This window comes from Silene latifolia, chromosome 2, assembly GCF_048544455.1.
Source record: "Silene latifolia isolate original U9 population chromosome 2, ASM4854445v1, whole genome shotgun sequence".
Classification (NCBI taxonomy): Eukaryota; Viridiplantae; Streptophyta; class Magnoliopsida; order Caryophyllales; family Caryophyllaceae; genus Silene; species Silene latifolia.
Window position 1 is genome coordinate 15,603,669 of NC_133527.1, and position 15,817 is coordinate 15,619,485.

General features: G+C 34.3%; 1 protein-coding gene and 1 long non-coding RNA gene across 2 annotated transcripts; one reads left to right on the forward strand and one right to left on the reverse strand.

Moving 5' to 3' along the window:
* Positions 1–9,462: 9,462 nt before the first annotated feature.
* Positions 9,463–12,243, forward strand: LOC141628522 (uncharacterized). The gene is made up of 3 exons (XR_012537145.1): positions 9,463–9,918; positions 11,193–11,290; positions 11,785–12,243. It is a non-coding gene; the product is annotated as an uncharacterized LOC141628522 (long non-coding RNA).
* A 1,418-nt stretch (positions 12,244–13,661) lies between these two features.
* Positions 13,662–14,018, reverse strand: LOC141634736 (epi-neemfruitin B 7-O-acetyltransferse L7AT-like). The gene has a single exon (XM_074446682.1). The coding sequence runs from the start codon at positions 14,016–14,018 to the stop codon at positions 13,662–13,664; it is 357 nt and encodes a 118-aa protein (XP_074302783.1).
* Positions 14,019–15,817: the final 1,799 nt, after the last annotated feature.

Sequence of the window (15,817 nt, forward strand, 5' to 3'; positions counted from 1 at the left end):
AAGATGCCCATCCTTCCAAAAAGACCGGCGTTTCCTTAAGTAGGGACTTAATCGTCATTTAAACCCTTAGTTATGTTGGAATATGTGTCCTCCGACAATAATGCGATCACAACGGTTGATCATGATGATCACATGTTTAAGTCTCATTTTAAAGAATACAATTGGGAAGTAATATTTTACTGTCAACTGGTCCACACATATCGGTAATGATTGGCTGACTAGAGTTTGACATTACTGTCGTGCGACGGTGGTGATCAGTTGATCCCCTAGGTCATACCTAAAGGACAACACTCTTAATTGATAAATAAATTGATCGTATAACGTTACGTGTCAATTAAATTATTTAAAATTGACGGACGATTTTAGAAGTAATATTTACGTGTCTCATTGAAATTTGATTAAATGAGATACGGTCTAAGTAATCGAATTGTTTCATTACTCAGATGAAATTATTGTTTAAGGAAACAATTGAAATTGAATGAATTATTATAAATACAAGTTATTGTGATTTATAAATTGGTAAAATATTTTGGTACAAGTAATTATGAATTGCTAAGTCGATTTTTGTATATGACGTATTTTTATTAATACGTTGATTTTTAATATGTTAAAAATACATAACAATTTTATGTGACATATGACATGTGACATATTGACAAATTGACAAAAATAAAATGGATTCCATTTTACATGTAAACCGAAAATAATGGGAGGATGAGGAAAATATTAGGTTAATTATGTTAGTGGTAAGCATAATGATTTACCTAAGTACTAGCCATGCAAACCTAGTGCTCATTGTGAAGAACACTTTGTTCATGCATTGGCCCTCTTCCCTTCCCCATTCCACCCGGTTTTTGAGAGGAGAAATCAATGGGTTTTTCTCCTCATTTTACCTAATATACACTACCAAAAACATTTTACATTTCATTCATTATTCATCTAAAATTTGAGTTTTAGAAAGATAAAAACTCTTCCTTCTCTACCTTCTCTCTAACCGAAATAATAGAAAGTTCCATAATATTTTTGGGTCAATTTTTTCACTAAATTAATATTGTTCTAGTATACATAATACTAATTTGATTAAGAGTCTACCTTGGGTATTATACTTTGGGAGGGATCCTATACTTGGATCCTAGTTCATCCATTGAGGAAAGCACAAGAACAGGAGAGAAGGAGATCTCTCTTGTGCCCAAATAAACCGAAATATCAATGTAAGATAGAGATTTCTTCTTTAAATTGTTTATAGTTTGCATGCATAAGATCACCAATTAATTTTATGATTAAATTAACATAAAACATATATGAATATGTTGAGTATATAGATCTACTTTTCCTTCAATCGGTATCAAGAGTCTTGGTTGGTTGTTTGCATGCAAACCGGTTAAAAGTTTTTCCGAGTTATACGATTAACATATAAAACTTGTTTAATTTGTGTTATTATGATATATCACGAAATTAATTTATGAATGTTAAAGTTTCTGGTCCTAAAATGTTTTTAGGATATTTTGGTTAATTTATGGATTTTTTTATTGTTCATATTATATAATAATGGCATTAAAATATGATTTTATGAATAAAATGTCATTTTCGGACTAAAATTAGCTAAACTTCGAATTTTCCAGTGATTTTTGGATATGTTGTCACATATATTATTTTGAGATGACCTGTAATTGTCGTAAGTTTTGGACTTTTTATGCTCGAAAAATGGATTTTTCATTATTAAAATCGGATTTAGATGAAAAATAGGTTAATATGAGATAAATTTCGAATCTGGTCATAGAAATTTAGTATGTTGTCAAATGCAATTTTACAAGATGTGTGTAAAATAATAGGCTATATTGAAGGCTTTATGCATGATTTATGATTTTTTGAAGAAAAATAGCATAAATAGTGACTTTATTAGTGAAATATTAATAAAACATACTCCATGACTAAGGAAAAACGTCATATGTTGCATTTTATTATCTTTTTAAGATCTAAAATTGAAAATTTGATGAATATAATTTTCTCATGTTTTATTGATTATTTTTGTTAAAACCGATAAACCGCAACATTGTTTTTCCGGATAAATTTCGAAATATTTAACCTAAGTTTTTTGAACATTATGAGTGTCATGGTATTTTTCCAGAATGTTCATGAGTTTAAATTTCAAATTTCAAATTTATTTGAAATTTTGTGATTTATTTGAAGTTTATAGCTTTTTATTATAATTTTAGGTCCATTAATGAACAAATTTTAGAACAATGAGTTAATTATGGTCAAATAATTAGTGAAAACTAAATTTTGAGTCCTAATAGGTTAGGGTAATTAACTTATACATAAATATGAATTTATGTAATTTTTGTGATTATAAAATGTTGAATCACGCAAATCCGTAAAAACCGAGTAATATACGATATTGGCTACTTAAAGGCGATTTAGCATAAAATTGGGCATGTTCATACATATTATAATGCTGCATTTTATTTATGATTGTCATAATTTTTTTTTATGTAATTTTTTGAATTATGTAATTTTTACTTAGTATGGCCTTAGTTTTTAATTGGTATTACCCGAAATGTATGGGAATATCGATTCGGTTGTAATTTATTGTGATCTCGTATCACCGTTTTGTAATTTAATAGATTTATTTTATTTTAGTTACAAATGTATAATAGGAAATTATGTAATTTGTTATGTAATTTTATTTATTTCGGAGTTCCCAAAGACGGATTACTTCAAGATGGCGATATATAAAGACTGTGTTACCTCGAGATGCGTGCCACAACCGATGTTCAAGGGACCAATGGAGTTGGTTTTCGAATATGTAATAGTTGATTAGATTTTCTATATTAGGAAGGCCATACTAGGATTTATTTTTATGCTTTGCATTTTATTTATATGTCGCATGCATCGCTAAATCGCCATAACTAAAACATGCATTATCTTTTAATCGAGTTTATCGACCGTGTCAATTAGAATTATCGTAGTTCACCGCTTTAGTTCACTTAAAACGTGATAGATAATAAATTGACATGACCTCTCGCTAAAATAATCAATTGAGACATAGCCTTGCCAAGTAGTAGAAACCATGAAAACCTATTTCGCGAGGGAGTGCACTCGGCCCTACCGGGGTACAAACCTTGTTACGTAAGGGAAGTGAGTGATAAATGTTTATCCACCGAGTTCATGTTAATGAGGGTTTCATCGGCCATACCGTGCCCATGTTGATGTGGATTTGGATCATGGACATATTTATTCGAAATTTGGATTGAGCTCAACGGAAGTATTCGTGACCGTAGTCGCATGTGTTTCGGGCTAAAGATAAATGTTAATGTAATTTATCGACCAAGAGTTCTAAATGTAGAATCGATTAAAACATTAATCCACCGAGTTATTTTTATAAGGGTTTCATCGGCCCTACCGTTCCCAAGTTAATATGAATTTGGGTCTTGGAATCATTTATCTAGTTGGGTAGAGGTCACTAGAAAAATGCATAAAACTTGTTTAAATTAGTTTTCACGAGTATTATTATTAAAACGACATTTGTTTTACTCCTTCTATTTTGTTTTGTAGACCACTTCTTTTTCCTCATAACAAATGGCTACACCAAACCCAAACGCCACGCCTCTTGCTAATTCATCATGGCTCCGATCCTTCATGGATCGATGTAAACTTGAAAAGAATGGGTCAAATTTCTCCGATTGGGATGCCCAACTCAAATTAGCCGCCCAAGGTGACGACAAGCTTCGTTACCTTACCGAGGCCTCTCCACCCGAACCTACTACTAGGTCGACCGCCGCCACTAGGGAAGCATATGAGGCTTACCATAAGGAGTCCGCCGCAATGAAAAATGTGTTGATCTTTGCGATGGAGGCGGATCTCCAAAGGAGAGCCTTTAAGATGGGCATCGCTAATGAGATTTTACTCTAAGCTTGTGACAATGTTTTCACAAACTCCGCGGATCATCCAATATGAGGCGGCCGCGGCATTCTTTGATCTCGACTTCAAGGAGGGCCAAAAGGTTAGCCCTCATGTGCTCAAACTTATGGAGCTAGTCGAGACCTTGAAGATTCAAAAGGTTGAAATCCCCAAAGAACTCATTGTAGATAGGATTCTACACTCCTTATCCAAAGTCAAAGCGTATGTTCAATTCCGGGTGAATTTTAACATGCAAGACAAGGATGTGTCTCTTGAAGAATTGCACAAGTTACTTGTGCAAGCCGAAAGGGACATGGGGTTAAATGTGAACCCACCAAAGGATGTGCTTAACATAAGCACTAAGAGCAAGGGGAAGTTCAAGAAGGATGGGAGGAAGGGTAAGAAACAAGCTCCAACTTTTACCAAAGCTAAGACTTATGAAGCTAGCACTTCAAAAATCAAGAAGGGTCCTCTTGATAAATGCCATTATTGTAATGGTGTTGGACATTGGAAAAGAAATTGTTCCAAATACCTTGGTGATATTAAGGCTGGAAAGATCACTCCAGTAGGTAAATGACTATCCTTTCTTTTATGTTTCTAATTCAACTATGGAATTGTGATACAAAGTTATGATAATGTATCTCCCTTTTTATTGTAAATAGGGCCTCCACCAAGCAACGACAAGGGAAAAGAAAAGCAAGCTTGAGAAACCATCAAGAAGCTAGGAATAGCTTTCATGGAGCTTCGCTTTTTATTATCTTATTTTAATTATGTTTTGGATTTTAGAACCTTTAAGTTTCCGTGTTCGACATGGAAAGGTATTTTGGATAATTGGTTGTATTTTGGATAATGGTGGCTTGGTTTGCAACCCAAGTCACCCGTTTTATCATTTTATCCTTGTTCTAAAATTCGTATTTGCATGCTTGCTCTTAGAAACATATGATTATTCACTTAAAGCGATCTAATAGACAATTATAATGATGGGATTCATTATACGTCCATATGCTTAAAGCTTGTGTATGATCATTTATAAAGTGATATTGAGTCTATGAACTCTCTTAAAGGAATGTCAATCACCAAGTACACTTCAAAATCTAAAACTATTAGTCAACCTATGAGATATTTCTCCTTATACTTCAAATCATTATTTGTGTCTCATATGCTATCTTTTAATCTCTAGTGTATTTATTCTAAAGATAGAGTGGGAGAAAAATGAGGACACAACACACACCAAGATAAGTTTGTGAACTTGTGTAAATGAGATCTATGCAATGAAGAATGATTCGAATGAAGGTATATCTATTTATATAATATACCCAATAGATGAGATCTATGGTCTCAAATAGTTCTATATGACTAAAGAGACCAAGTGAAGTAATCATAAGAGTATGTTCTCAAGATAACTACACGAGGAGACCAAAAGAAAGTTTTGGAACAAGAATGACTAATATAAAGTCTTAACAAGAGTTTTGACTAGTTTATGATAAATTTTGACCAATAGTTTCAACATTAATATTTACTTAAGAGCCTAAATGAATCAAAGTAACACCCTAGTAATAAACAATATTTATGACTAGAGGTTGCAAGGATTGATATACCGATATCCTCAATTGCTAAGTTAAGTTTTAAACCACGCAAAAGTCATTACTTAGCCACATTATGAAAATGTATTGGTTAAACCTCCTTATGAAAGGGATATTTTGAAGGACGTGTATTAGATATTACTTATATTTAATAAATGACATTGCCACACATCATTATGACATGAATGTGTTAGAGATTAAAAATCTCTTTCCATAAGGTTAAAAATGAGACCACTTCAAAATAGGTATTTTGAAAGGATATGATGGGAACATATATGGTCTTATCTCAAACAAAGCAATAAATTTCAATTCTTGAAATATCTCAATTGAGTAGTCAATTGCGAATCAAGTGAGAGTTAGAAATTATCATGTGAAGACATGGAATTTAGTGGGATTAATCATCTTGTATAAGTTTATAACTCATCACTCATTGAAGAATGACGAGCTAATACCTTCCTTCACAGAGGAAGATTTGAGTTTTCAATTCTGGATGAAAATGGACCATGATGAATCCAACTACATCATGAGATGTTGGATAAGAATTGAAAGATACACATCTAATCAACGAGAAACGTAGGTTATTCATTTAAATGAAAATGGAATTGCCATTAGCAGTCATGGTCGTTCCTTGAACCTAAATATAGTTGATGACATGTTACTAATGTTTCCGCCATTAGAATAATCATGCACATGTCCAATTATGAATCACATGCATAAGAGCATGATGAATCATTAGTAAGCCATAGTAGAAACGTCATGAATTCTCGAGGAGAATCCGATGAGCGATTTTGGAGTTTGACAGAATACTCTGTTATGTGTAAAGAGGTTGCACATATTAAAGAAATCCGAACACACGTAAAGATTTATGAAAATCCTAAACTTTTCAAGCCAAAAGGAGAAATAGGAAGTTTGGAAAGATACTTAGTTGAATAAGAAGTTGCTCAAAACTAATCTTTCCTAAATATGCTAGGACTTATGAGAAGTGCTAGGCTAATCATCTTGACAAATTGTTGCAAGACTCTATAAAACATATACCTAGTGCATTGTGTGTGGATGGAGTACTTGATCAGTACAAGTTATATCATTCACCACAAATTCGTTCGTTATGTGATAATCGATAAGGAAGTTCTTTCAAGATAAAGAACCGAAACCAAGGTCGGGAACCTTGATGTGTACTTGGTAAGGTTCATGCTATGAGTGATAACATGAATTTAAAGGATAATACGATTAAGAAGTTTGAACACATGGACACGTAACATGTTAAACTTCTATTGCAATCAACAAGTGTATACACACTTATGATATGCATCACAAGGTTGTAATATGGTATTGACTACCCGAGTGTGATGTCGACATTTGTCATTTGAGTTATCATTAACTCACCTTATACTTTGTTACATCCAACGGGTTGTAGAGACAATTGAACCCCGTTTAAGTGAGCATGGATTAGCTTTGTATTTGCTCATAGTTACTTACATGAGGTGACATCTCGAAGTGACTAGAGTGTGATGCGATTGATGGCAAGTTCAAGTGCCATAGAGTCATATGAGAATGACTAGTCGATCACATAGGCGGACTGTTAGGAACATTTTGTCGGGCCTTATGACCGCTTATAGAGTTCTGGCAAATTTATATAGCCTGGTCATTGCGAGAGCTGCTATAGTATTCAAATGAGTCGATTCTTTTGACTAAAGACTATTCGTCTAAGATGGCACACTTTCAGATTAACTTTGATTTGTGTTACTACGACCTTCGTAAATGGGGTCAAATGGGCATATTTTGGGTTATGATGGCTGTGGCTAGTCGAAGGGAATGAGTGCGATAGGAATTGTCCACCCCTAGTCAGGGTTATAACAATATCTCATGGCCACTCGAGGAGTAATGAACTGGAAATGCGTGGCCACGCTCGGAATGTATCCATGGTGGATGAATCCGGTCAATCAGTTATTCTCCAGATCGAGGAAACCACTCTCGATATGATCACTTGCAAGTACGACCTGAAAGACACCTTGCATTGAGTGGGAGATAGTAATAGGACAAGAGAATTGGTGACGCACACATGTCGAGGACAAGTGGGAGATTGTTGGAATATGTGTCCTCCGACAATAATGCGATCACAACTGTTGATCATGATGATCACATGTTTAAGTCTCATTTTAAAGAATACAATTGGGAAGTAATAATTTACTGTCAACTGGTCCACATATATCTGTAATGATTGGCTGACTAGAGTTTGACATTACTGTCGTGCGACGGTGGTGATCAGTTGATCCCCTAGGTCATACCTAAAGGGCAACACTCTTAATTGATAAATAAATTGATCGTATAACGTTACGAGTCAATTAAATTATTTAAAATTGACGGACGATTTTGGAAGTAATATTTACGTGTCTCATTGAAATTTGATTAAATGAGATACGGTCTAAGTAATCGAATTGTTTCATTACTCAGATGAAATTATTGTTTAAGGAAACAATTGAAATTGAATGAATTATTATAAATACAAGTTATTGTGATTTATAAATTGGTAAAATATTTTGGTACAAGTAATTATGAATTGCTAAGTCGATTTTTGTATATGACGTATTTATATTAATACGTTGATTTTTAATATGTTAAAAATACATAACAATTTTATGTGACATATGACATGTGACATATTGACAAAAATAAAATGGATTCCATTTTACATGTAAACCGAAAATAATGGGAGGATTAGGAAAATATTAGGTTAATTATGTTAGTGGTAAGCATAATGATTTACCTAAGTACTAGTCATGCAAACCTAGTGCTCATTCTGAAGAACACTTTGTTCATGCATTGGCCCTTTTCCCTTCCTCATTCCACCCGGTTTTTGAGAGGAGAAATCAATGGGTTTTTCTCCTCATTTTACCTAATATACACTACCAAAAACATTTTACATTTCATTCATTATTCATCTAAAATTTGAGTTTTAGAAAGATAAAAACTCTTCCTTCTCTCTAACCGAAATAATAGAAAGTTTCATAATATTTTTGGGTCAATTTTTTCACTAAATTAATATTGTTCTAGTATACATAATATTAATTTGATTAAGAGTCTACCTTGGGTATTATACTTTGGAAGGGATCCTATACTTGGATCCTAGTTCATCCATTGAGGAAAGCACAAGAACAAGAGAGAAGGAGATCTCTCTTGTGCCCAAATAAACCGAAATATCAATGTAAGATAGATATTTCTTCTTTAAATTGTTTATAGTTTGCATGCATAAGATCACCAATTAATTTTATGATTAAATTAACATAAAACATATATGAATATGTTGAGTATATAGATCTACTTTTCCTTCAAGTTAACCCTAATGCATCCACCTAATCCCAACTATAAATACCCCATTTGTCTAATGACAAGAGTATGTTCTTCTTAGCAATCTTTAGTGTAGTTAATATCAATCAAATCTCTCTTTAATCTTGTAATCAAAAATTAATCAAGTTTTAATACAAGTTTTATTTCCTTAATCTCTCTCTTGTTCATCCTTTATTTTGGGTAATTGAAGATTATTTGGGTTATTATTGGGAGATTGACAATCTCTCAATCAAGCATCAAGTACTTCTTTTATTCTTTGCTTTATTATTGGAATCATTAGTAGGTATAATTCTCTTAATCCCTTTTTAATTATTGTTAATCACTTTCATTTATTCATCATGTTTCACTTTGTTGGTATGATTGACAACCTTGCTAGCATGTTCAACATGATAATGAGTGAGTAGTCACTTAGCTAGGGTTAATGGGTAATGATTCATGCCACTAGTAGAAAAACATTAATTTGCGGCTCTTCATTTGCGGCGTTTTTGCCAAAAAGCAGCAAATAAAAATTGAATTAATTTATTTATTTTTAAAACACATGGTTATTTGATGCGTTTACTGGAAAAAATGCCGCAAATAGAACAATATGAGGCGTTTTATCCCCAAACGCAGCAATAAGATACTGGATAGCAAGTAACACTTCCTCACTCATTCATCCCTGTTAAAGACAAGAAGTCCAAATCCCTAATTTTGTTTCATTATTTCTCACTTTCTCCCTCATCCCTCATCCCTCATCCCTCACAGTCTCACACCTCTCAATCTACCGCGTCGACCAAGGCGGTCGCCGTTACGAACCACCGTCCTTCGCCCTCCACGATATGTCACCGTACTGTTAACTACCGCATTTTCGCGACTTTTCTCCTCAGGTTTGTACACCGACAGACGACTTAGCCGGAGGCCCGGAGCCCCACCTACATCCTGAGACTCGCCCACCAGTGGAAACTTTCCAAACACCAGTCTTCACCCGCATGCACGCCCTCACAAAATGCGTCAAATCTCGTCGGCTCGACATTTCCCCACCGCGCCGGATGTCACCATATCTCCCTCACCACAGGCGGTGCCTTTCTTTCACTCTCTCCTTAACTAATAGGTAAAATTATTCTCTTGAATGATTTAATTTAGCTTTTAGGGTTTCTGGGTGATTCAAAATTAGTATCTTAGTAATGTTACTTTAGATATGAAATGATAAATTATATGCTTATAGCATAATTGTTGTTGTATTTGGCTTTAGTTATGCTTAATTATCATTTCATGACAAAAATAACATCATTAGCATCCTAATTTTACCGATTGAAGTTGTAGCTGTTCATTTATTTGTGAACTTTGAAGATTTTATGGCATTGGTTTGTAAATTATAATTATTAGACTATTAAGTCTCATAACCAACACCAAACGGAGGTGTAAGTGTGTAACTATGCCACATCATTTGATATTTAGGACAGTTGAAACATAGGTACCAGATGCATTGAAGTAGTTATAATTTGTTCTTTTCCTAACAAATAGACTATTTAGGACTGTTTGAATTACTTTGAAATGGGTGTTCACCTAGCGTGCTTTGTTTATTTGAGTCATGGGAGGATAAGAATGCTTATTTAGATGGCATTTCATTTTAATTGTTTTACTGTTTCCAACTTCTATAATCTTTATTAAGAGATGATTCACTTGTTTTAGCCTATTACATTGTTAGAATAATCCCACTTTATTTGAGCTTGACGTGGTGCTTGGTGATCTTTATGAACAGACTAGAATTTTAGCAAGTTTAACTCACAATCTACTGGAGCCTTAGAAACACTTGGGTATTGACATGTTATATTTTAGATCTCTCAAGTGAGAAAGTATTCAAATATCATATCATAAAAACTGATAGTTTCTGAATGTTAAGGAACAAATCGTAAGCAGAAAAAAATAAATTACAGCTACAGGAGATTAAATTGCATGCTCACCTGGGATTGAGGTTACCCTTGACTACTTTCTATCCGTATTTTCTCCATCGAAACCCATCATAAAGGATGTCAATCTCACTGGTGTGATTAGTTCAGCATTCTTTTATATTGTCGAGCACTAGCAGTCTCTTTGAGGCCTAATTTGAATCAAGAATCAACCGAAGTTGTGGACTATAACTCGAGATATAAAGGTTTGAGTAACAACGGGTCATCTATGAATTGTTCAGTGATATTAAGAATATGAAATTTGACCAAATAGTGTGTAGGATATGGATTTCTAAAGACATCATTCTTGCAATTTGGACATTCGAGGGACTGACATTTGAGATTGTTTGTTGGAGTGTCATTGTAGCATTGATATGCATATTGATAATTAGCTTGTTCTATTGCTTGTTTATGATTTTGTCAATGCATGATTCAGGGATGTTTTGCGTCTTTCTGAATTGAAACAGATTCCTTAACTGACAAACAAAGAAGGTGACGCTAGTTGAGAAGATAGCTTAGCTTGTTGAAAATAAGGTAATGGTTTCCATTTCAACATGTAAGTTTATGTAAGTTGGCCTAATTGAACTAGCATACTTCGTATTACTTATATGAAGCTAACTAATACTAATCAGATTATTAAAAAGATGTTTTGGTAACGATCTTCCCCATACCGCTGCTTAGTTAGTTGTCTAAATTAATTTTGTATGATCGATATTAGTATGGTGTTTCTTAGATAGGTTTTGTTAGGACACTTTTGCAACTGAGTATTAGAACGTCTTCATTAGTGAGTCCTGAACATGGAATGGCAATATTCCTGTCCAATAACCCATCCTGACCCCTAATCTCCTTGTCACTTAAATCACATGATTACATGGTAATTAATGCTTCAATGTTAGCTTAGCTATTGCATCTGTCAACTAGTTTAGGGTTAGATTTTGAACTTACTGATAAATTGTTTGGATTAATTGTAATCTCATAATATGCCTTGCTTTTTTCTACATTCTGAACTTATGATGGACATTTTTCAGGAACTCAATTGTGGCAGAGAAAGAACACAGACATCAAAGGTAGGACAAGTACTTTTTAGGAACTCGATCTAACTTCACCTCAATTGGGTTTTCCACTACATTAAATTTCAGTCGATAGCTCTTTAAGTAGACCATTTAGCCTTGTTTGACAGTCTTGTTATTTGACATGGGTTCAACCCATGTCATTAGAATATGGGACATTTTAGCCGTGCTATTTGCTATCATACTGCCATATCAGGTTCCAAGTTTAGTCATTTTTGTATTAGATTAATTTGGTCGTGATCTTTTGGCTAAGCTTGACACCATATTTGCTTCAAATTTAATCCTGTGGATACTAATTACTTGTCTTGTGGACCTTGTTTTTGGTCATATAAGTTTGTTTTAGCTGTAGCTCAAAGTTAATGAACATGGTAATTGGTACTACTAAGTATTTTGTTTAAAGTCAACTGTAAATTTTAAGTGAGCATATTTTCACAGGTCTCATTGGAAAATGAAAGGTTGATTGTTCGGTATGTGCCTCTGCTAAAAAGTGTTGAAGGTTGCAAGCTTGTTAGGAAGGAAAAGTACTCTCTTTGCTAGCCTGATCAAAGTAAATTTTCTAGATATACTTGAAGTGCCTATAAAGTATGATTTCTGATATTCAATACTATCTCTAGTCCAAGCCAAGTTCCCCTGAAATTGAAGATTCAATACACCCTCAACATACTACATTACCATTTGCAACTATTTAACATCAAATTCGAACGGTCTGACATCCTACGAGTTACTATTCCATGAATTAATCAAAAATTATTTTCTCGATAATAACTAATCAAAGACTTAGCAACCACATTGGATTCTATTAGACTTGTGAAATTTGTGATGCTCTGGGTCTTGTGTATCTATATATTTAGTTTTCATTTGTTTTTGACTTATTCGCCCAAGGTACTCATTGAAGGCGATTAAGGTAATGTATTCTGTTGCATTAATGACAGGTGAACATCCAAGAAAAGCGGTCGATATGTCGACGGATGGATATATCCTTTAGTGCATCGACTTCTTCACATCTTAAACAAAAGCGAGATGGCTCTAACGTAGCAAATGTTGCGACTGCGAAGCTCAAGTGGTGGTGAGATGGTGTTGTTGCTAGGCGTCTAGAGTATTTAGTTAAATTCTTTAAGTTTTATATTGCATTTGTACTATTTTTGAATCATGTATGTGTTTTAGTTCTATTTGATGTATGAATTTAGAATACTTACTAAAATCATTTAAGATTGTGTTATGGAAGAATATATCTAAGAGTTAAATTAAAATTATTTGATTTTATTAGATTTTGTTAAAAAAAAAAAAAATTATTTTTTTTTACTATTTGCGGCGTTTTTTTAAAAAAATGCCGCAAATAAGAGATTTATTTGCTGCGTTTTAAAAAAAAACGCCGCAAATAGGCATTTATTTGCGGCGTTTTTTAAGCGCCGCAAATAACATTGCTATTTGCGGCCCCCTTATTTGCTGCTACATCAAAAACGCCGCAAAAGGCCCCTTTTTTGGAGCCGCAAATAAATATTTGGAAAAATTACAAATAACCACCACGTATTTACGTGTTTTTACAAATAACCACCATGTATTTCTATTTTTACAAATAACCCCCATATTTTCACGTATACTCCCCAATTACCACCGTATATATGACCCGAGACTCATTTTTTATATTTTCCGACTAGTTAATTAACAAGCTATTTGAAATACCCATATTACCCTTATTAACTTATACAATCCCAAATTAACATAACATTTCTATCTTTCTTGATTTCCTCATGAAGAGCCAAATCAATTAATTCATATGGAAATCCTAAATCCCTTAAATCAATTGATCCAAATTTTCTTTACAATCCCTTAAATCAATTAGTCCTAAGTGTCTTTGGAGCTTTCCCAGCAACTGGCATCATCAAATTCAGTTTCCCAAACCGGAAATCGGCGTCATTCAATCCAAACTTACACCAACTAGTAACGCGATACACATTCGAATGACATTCTTTATCAATTTGCTTTGCGACCATTCGATATTCACGTATAATTTCTGCTCCATTTACTCCTTGAAACTTTTCAACTAAGGATTTGGCTTCCGAAACGGAGCCATGGATTTCCCAGACAAGCTCTTGGAACGCCATCCCTTGTCTCGTTGCCTTTGTTTGAATGTCAAACACGCAATTTCCCATTGAGTCTCTAGGAAGTGGCGGGTTTGTTCGAGGCCTCATGTTAATGGTCATTGAGACAACTGTCGTCTCTTGAACCTGCTCGTGTGCAATGTTCGCGGCAGCAACGACATTCTCCCACACAAACGCTGTGACGGTAATGCCGTTGTTGGTTGCTTAATTGAGCGCGGAATCGGGTTGTTGCTGCACTGGAATTCGGCATGGTGGAGAATGGAGATGAGTGTTGGTGAAATGTGGGAGGATTTTGGGGGATTTAAGGTTTTCAGATAAATCAATTGATTTGGGGGATTTAGGTTTCCATATGAATTTTAATTGATTTGGGTCTTCAAGGAAATAGAAAAAGATAGAAATAGAAATGTTTTGTTAATTTTGGATTGTATAAGTTGATAAGGGTAACTTAGGTATTTCAGATAAATTGTTGATTAATGAGTCGGAAAATATAAAAAACGAGTTCGGGTCAAATATACGGTGGTGATTGGGGAGTATACATAAAAGCTTGGGGGTTATTTGTAAAAATAGAAATACGTGGTGGTTATTTGTAAAAATACGTAAATACATGGTGGTTATTTGTAATTTTTCCTAAATAATTTTGTACTAGTGTGCTTAAATTAATATGCTTTCATAGTTTATTTGCTTGCTTGTTATGATCTCAACTCATGCACGTGTTATGTTTGATGAAATGTGAGCCTATGAATCCTTGCATTTTTTACCCATCACCTATCTTTTCAATGAGACTTGTAAGACATAAACCAACTCGAGTCTCATTAGACCATGCATGTTGTTGAGTAGGGAAGACTAAGTCGACTTGTAGGTGTTATACAATCTAATCGATTCGGCTCCGGGACCCAAACTTTCCTAGGATTGTAAGATATAAACCAACTCGATCCATCACAACAATAATTGCTTGCTTATAACTTGAGAATATGTTTGTATGATCAATTCCCATAAATCCCCTATGACCCCATGACACCCTAGTGCTTTTTATCAATTGTTTACAACCCTTTTAATTCATCTTGCTTGTTTACTTTCATTGCTATTTAGTTTAGTGACCTTCTACATCAAACCCCAATTGTGACACCCCTAAGACACCACTAGTTGCAATAGAAATCTCATCTCAATTCCCGTCCCTTGGAATCCGACCTTTACTTGCCTCTTTACTAATTGTAGAGTTGTTTGTGAAGTTAGAAATTGTGTTTTGGTCTAGGTGCTCCTAACGACAAGTTACCGAAAGATTTAATCCCGACCAAAAATGGCGCCGTTGCTGGGGACAGTGTTAACTTGATTTAGATTTTCTTGTATTGTTATTAGTTGTGTCTTTCTTTGCCTTGGGGAAGTAAAAATCCTCAAGGTTTGTTCTAATTGTTTTCGAGTTGTTTGATATTTTGCATGTCTAGAAGGTCACAAGGTGACTTGTTACCTTTTGATCGCGAAATTGAAAGGACTTTGACAACCAATAGAAGACTTTCTAGGAGAACTTTGAGAGGTATTGGTGAGGTTGTAGTTATTCAACCAAATACTATTGAGTTCATCAACCCTTTTGCAAGAGAAGGTGAGGAGAACCCAACACAAAATCCAACACAAAATCAACCCACAATGCCTAAGTTTTCATCACATTCCGTACCCACCGAGGAGAACCTACCCAATGGTACTCCCACACCACAACATCTAACCGCAAATTTTATTGCAAAATCCGCATTTATCCAATTAGTCGAAAGAAGCCAATTTGGGGGAATGCCTAGTGAAGACCCTCATTCTCATATGAAGGCTTTTTGCGACTATTGTGATGCGATGTCTCAAACCGGTGTAACTCAAGACCAAATTCGATGGGTCTTATTTCCTTT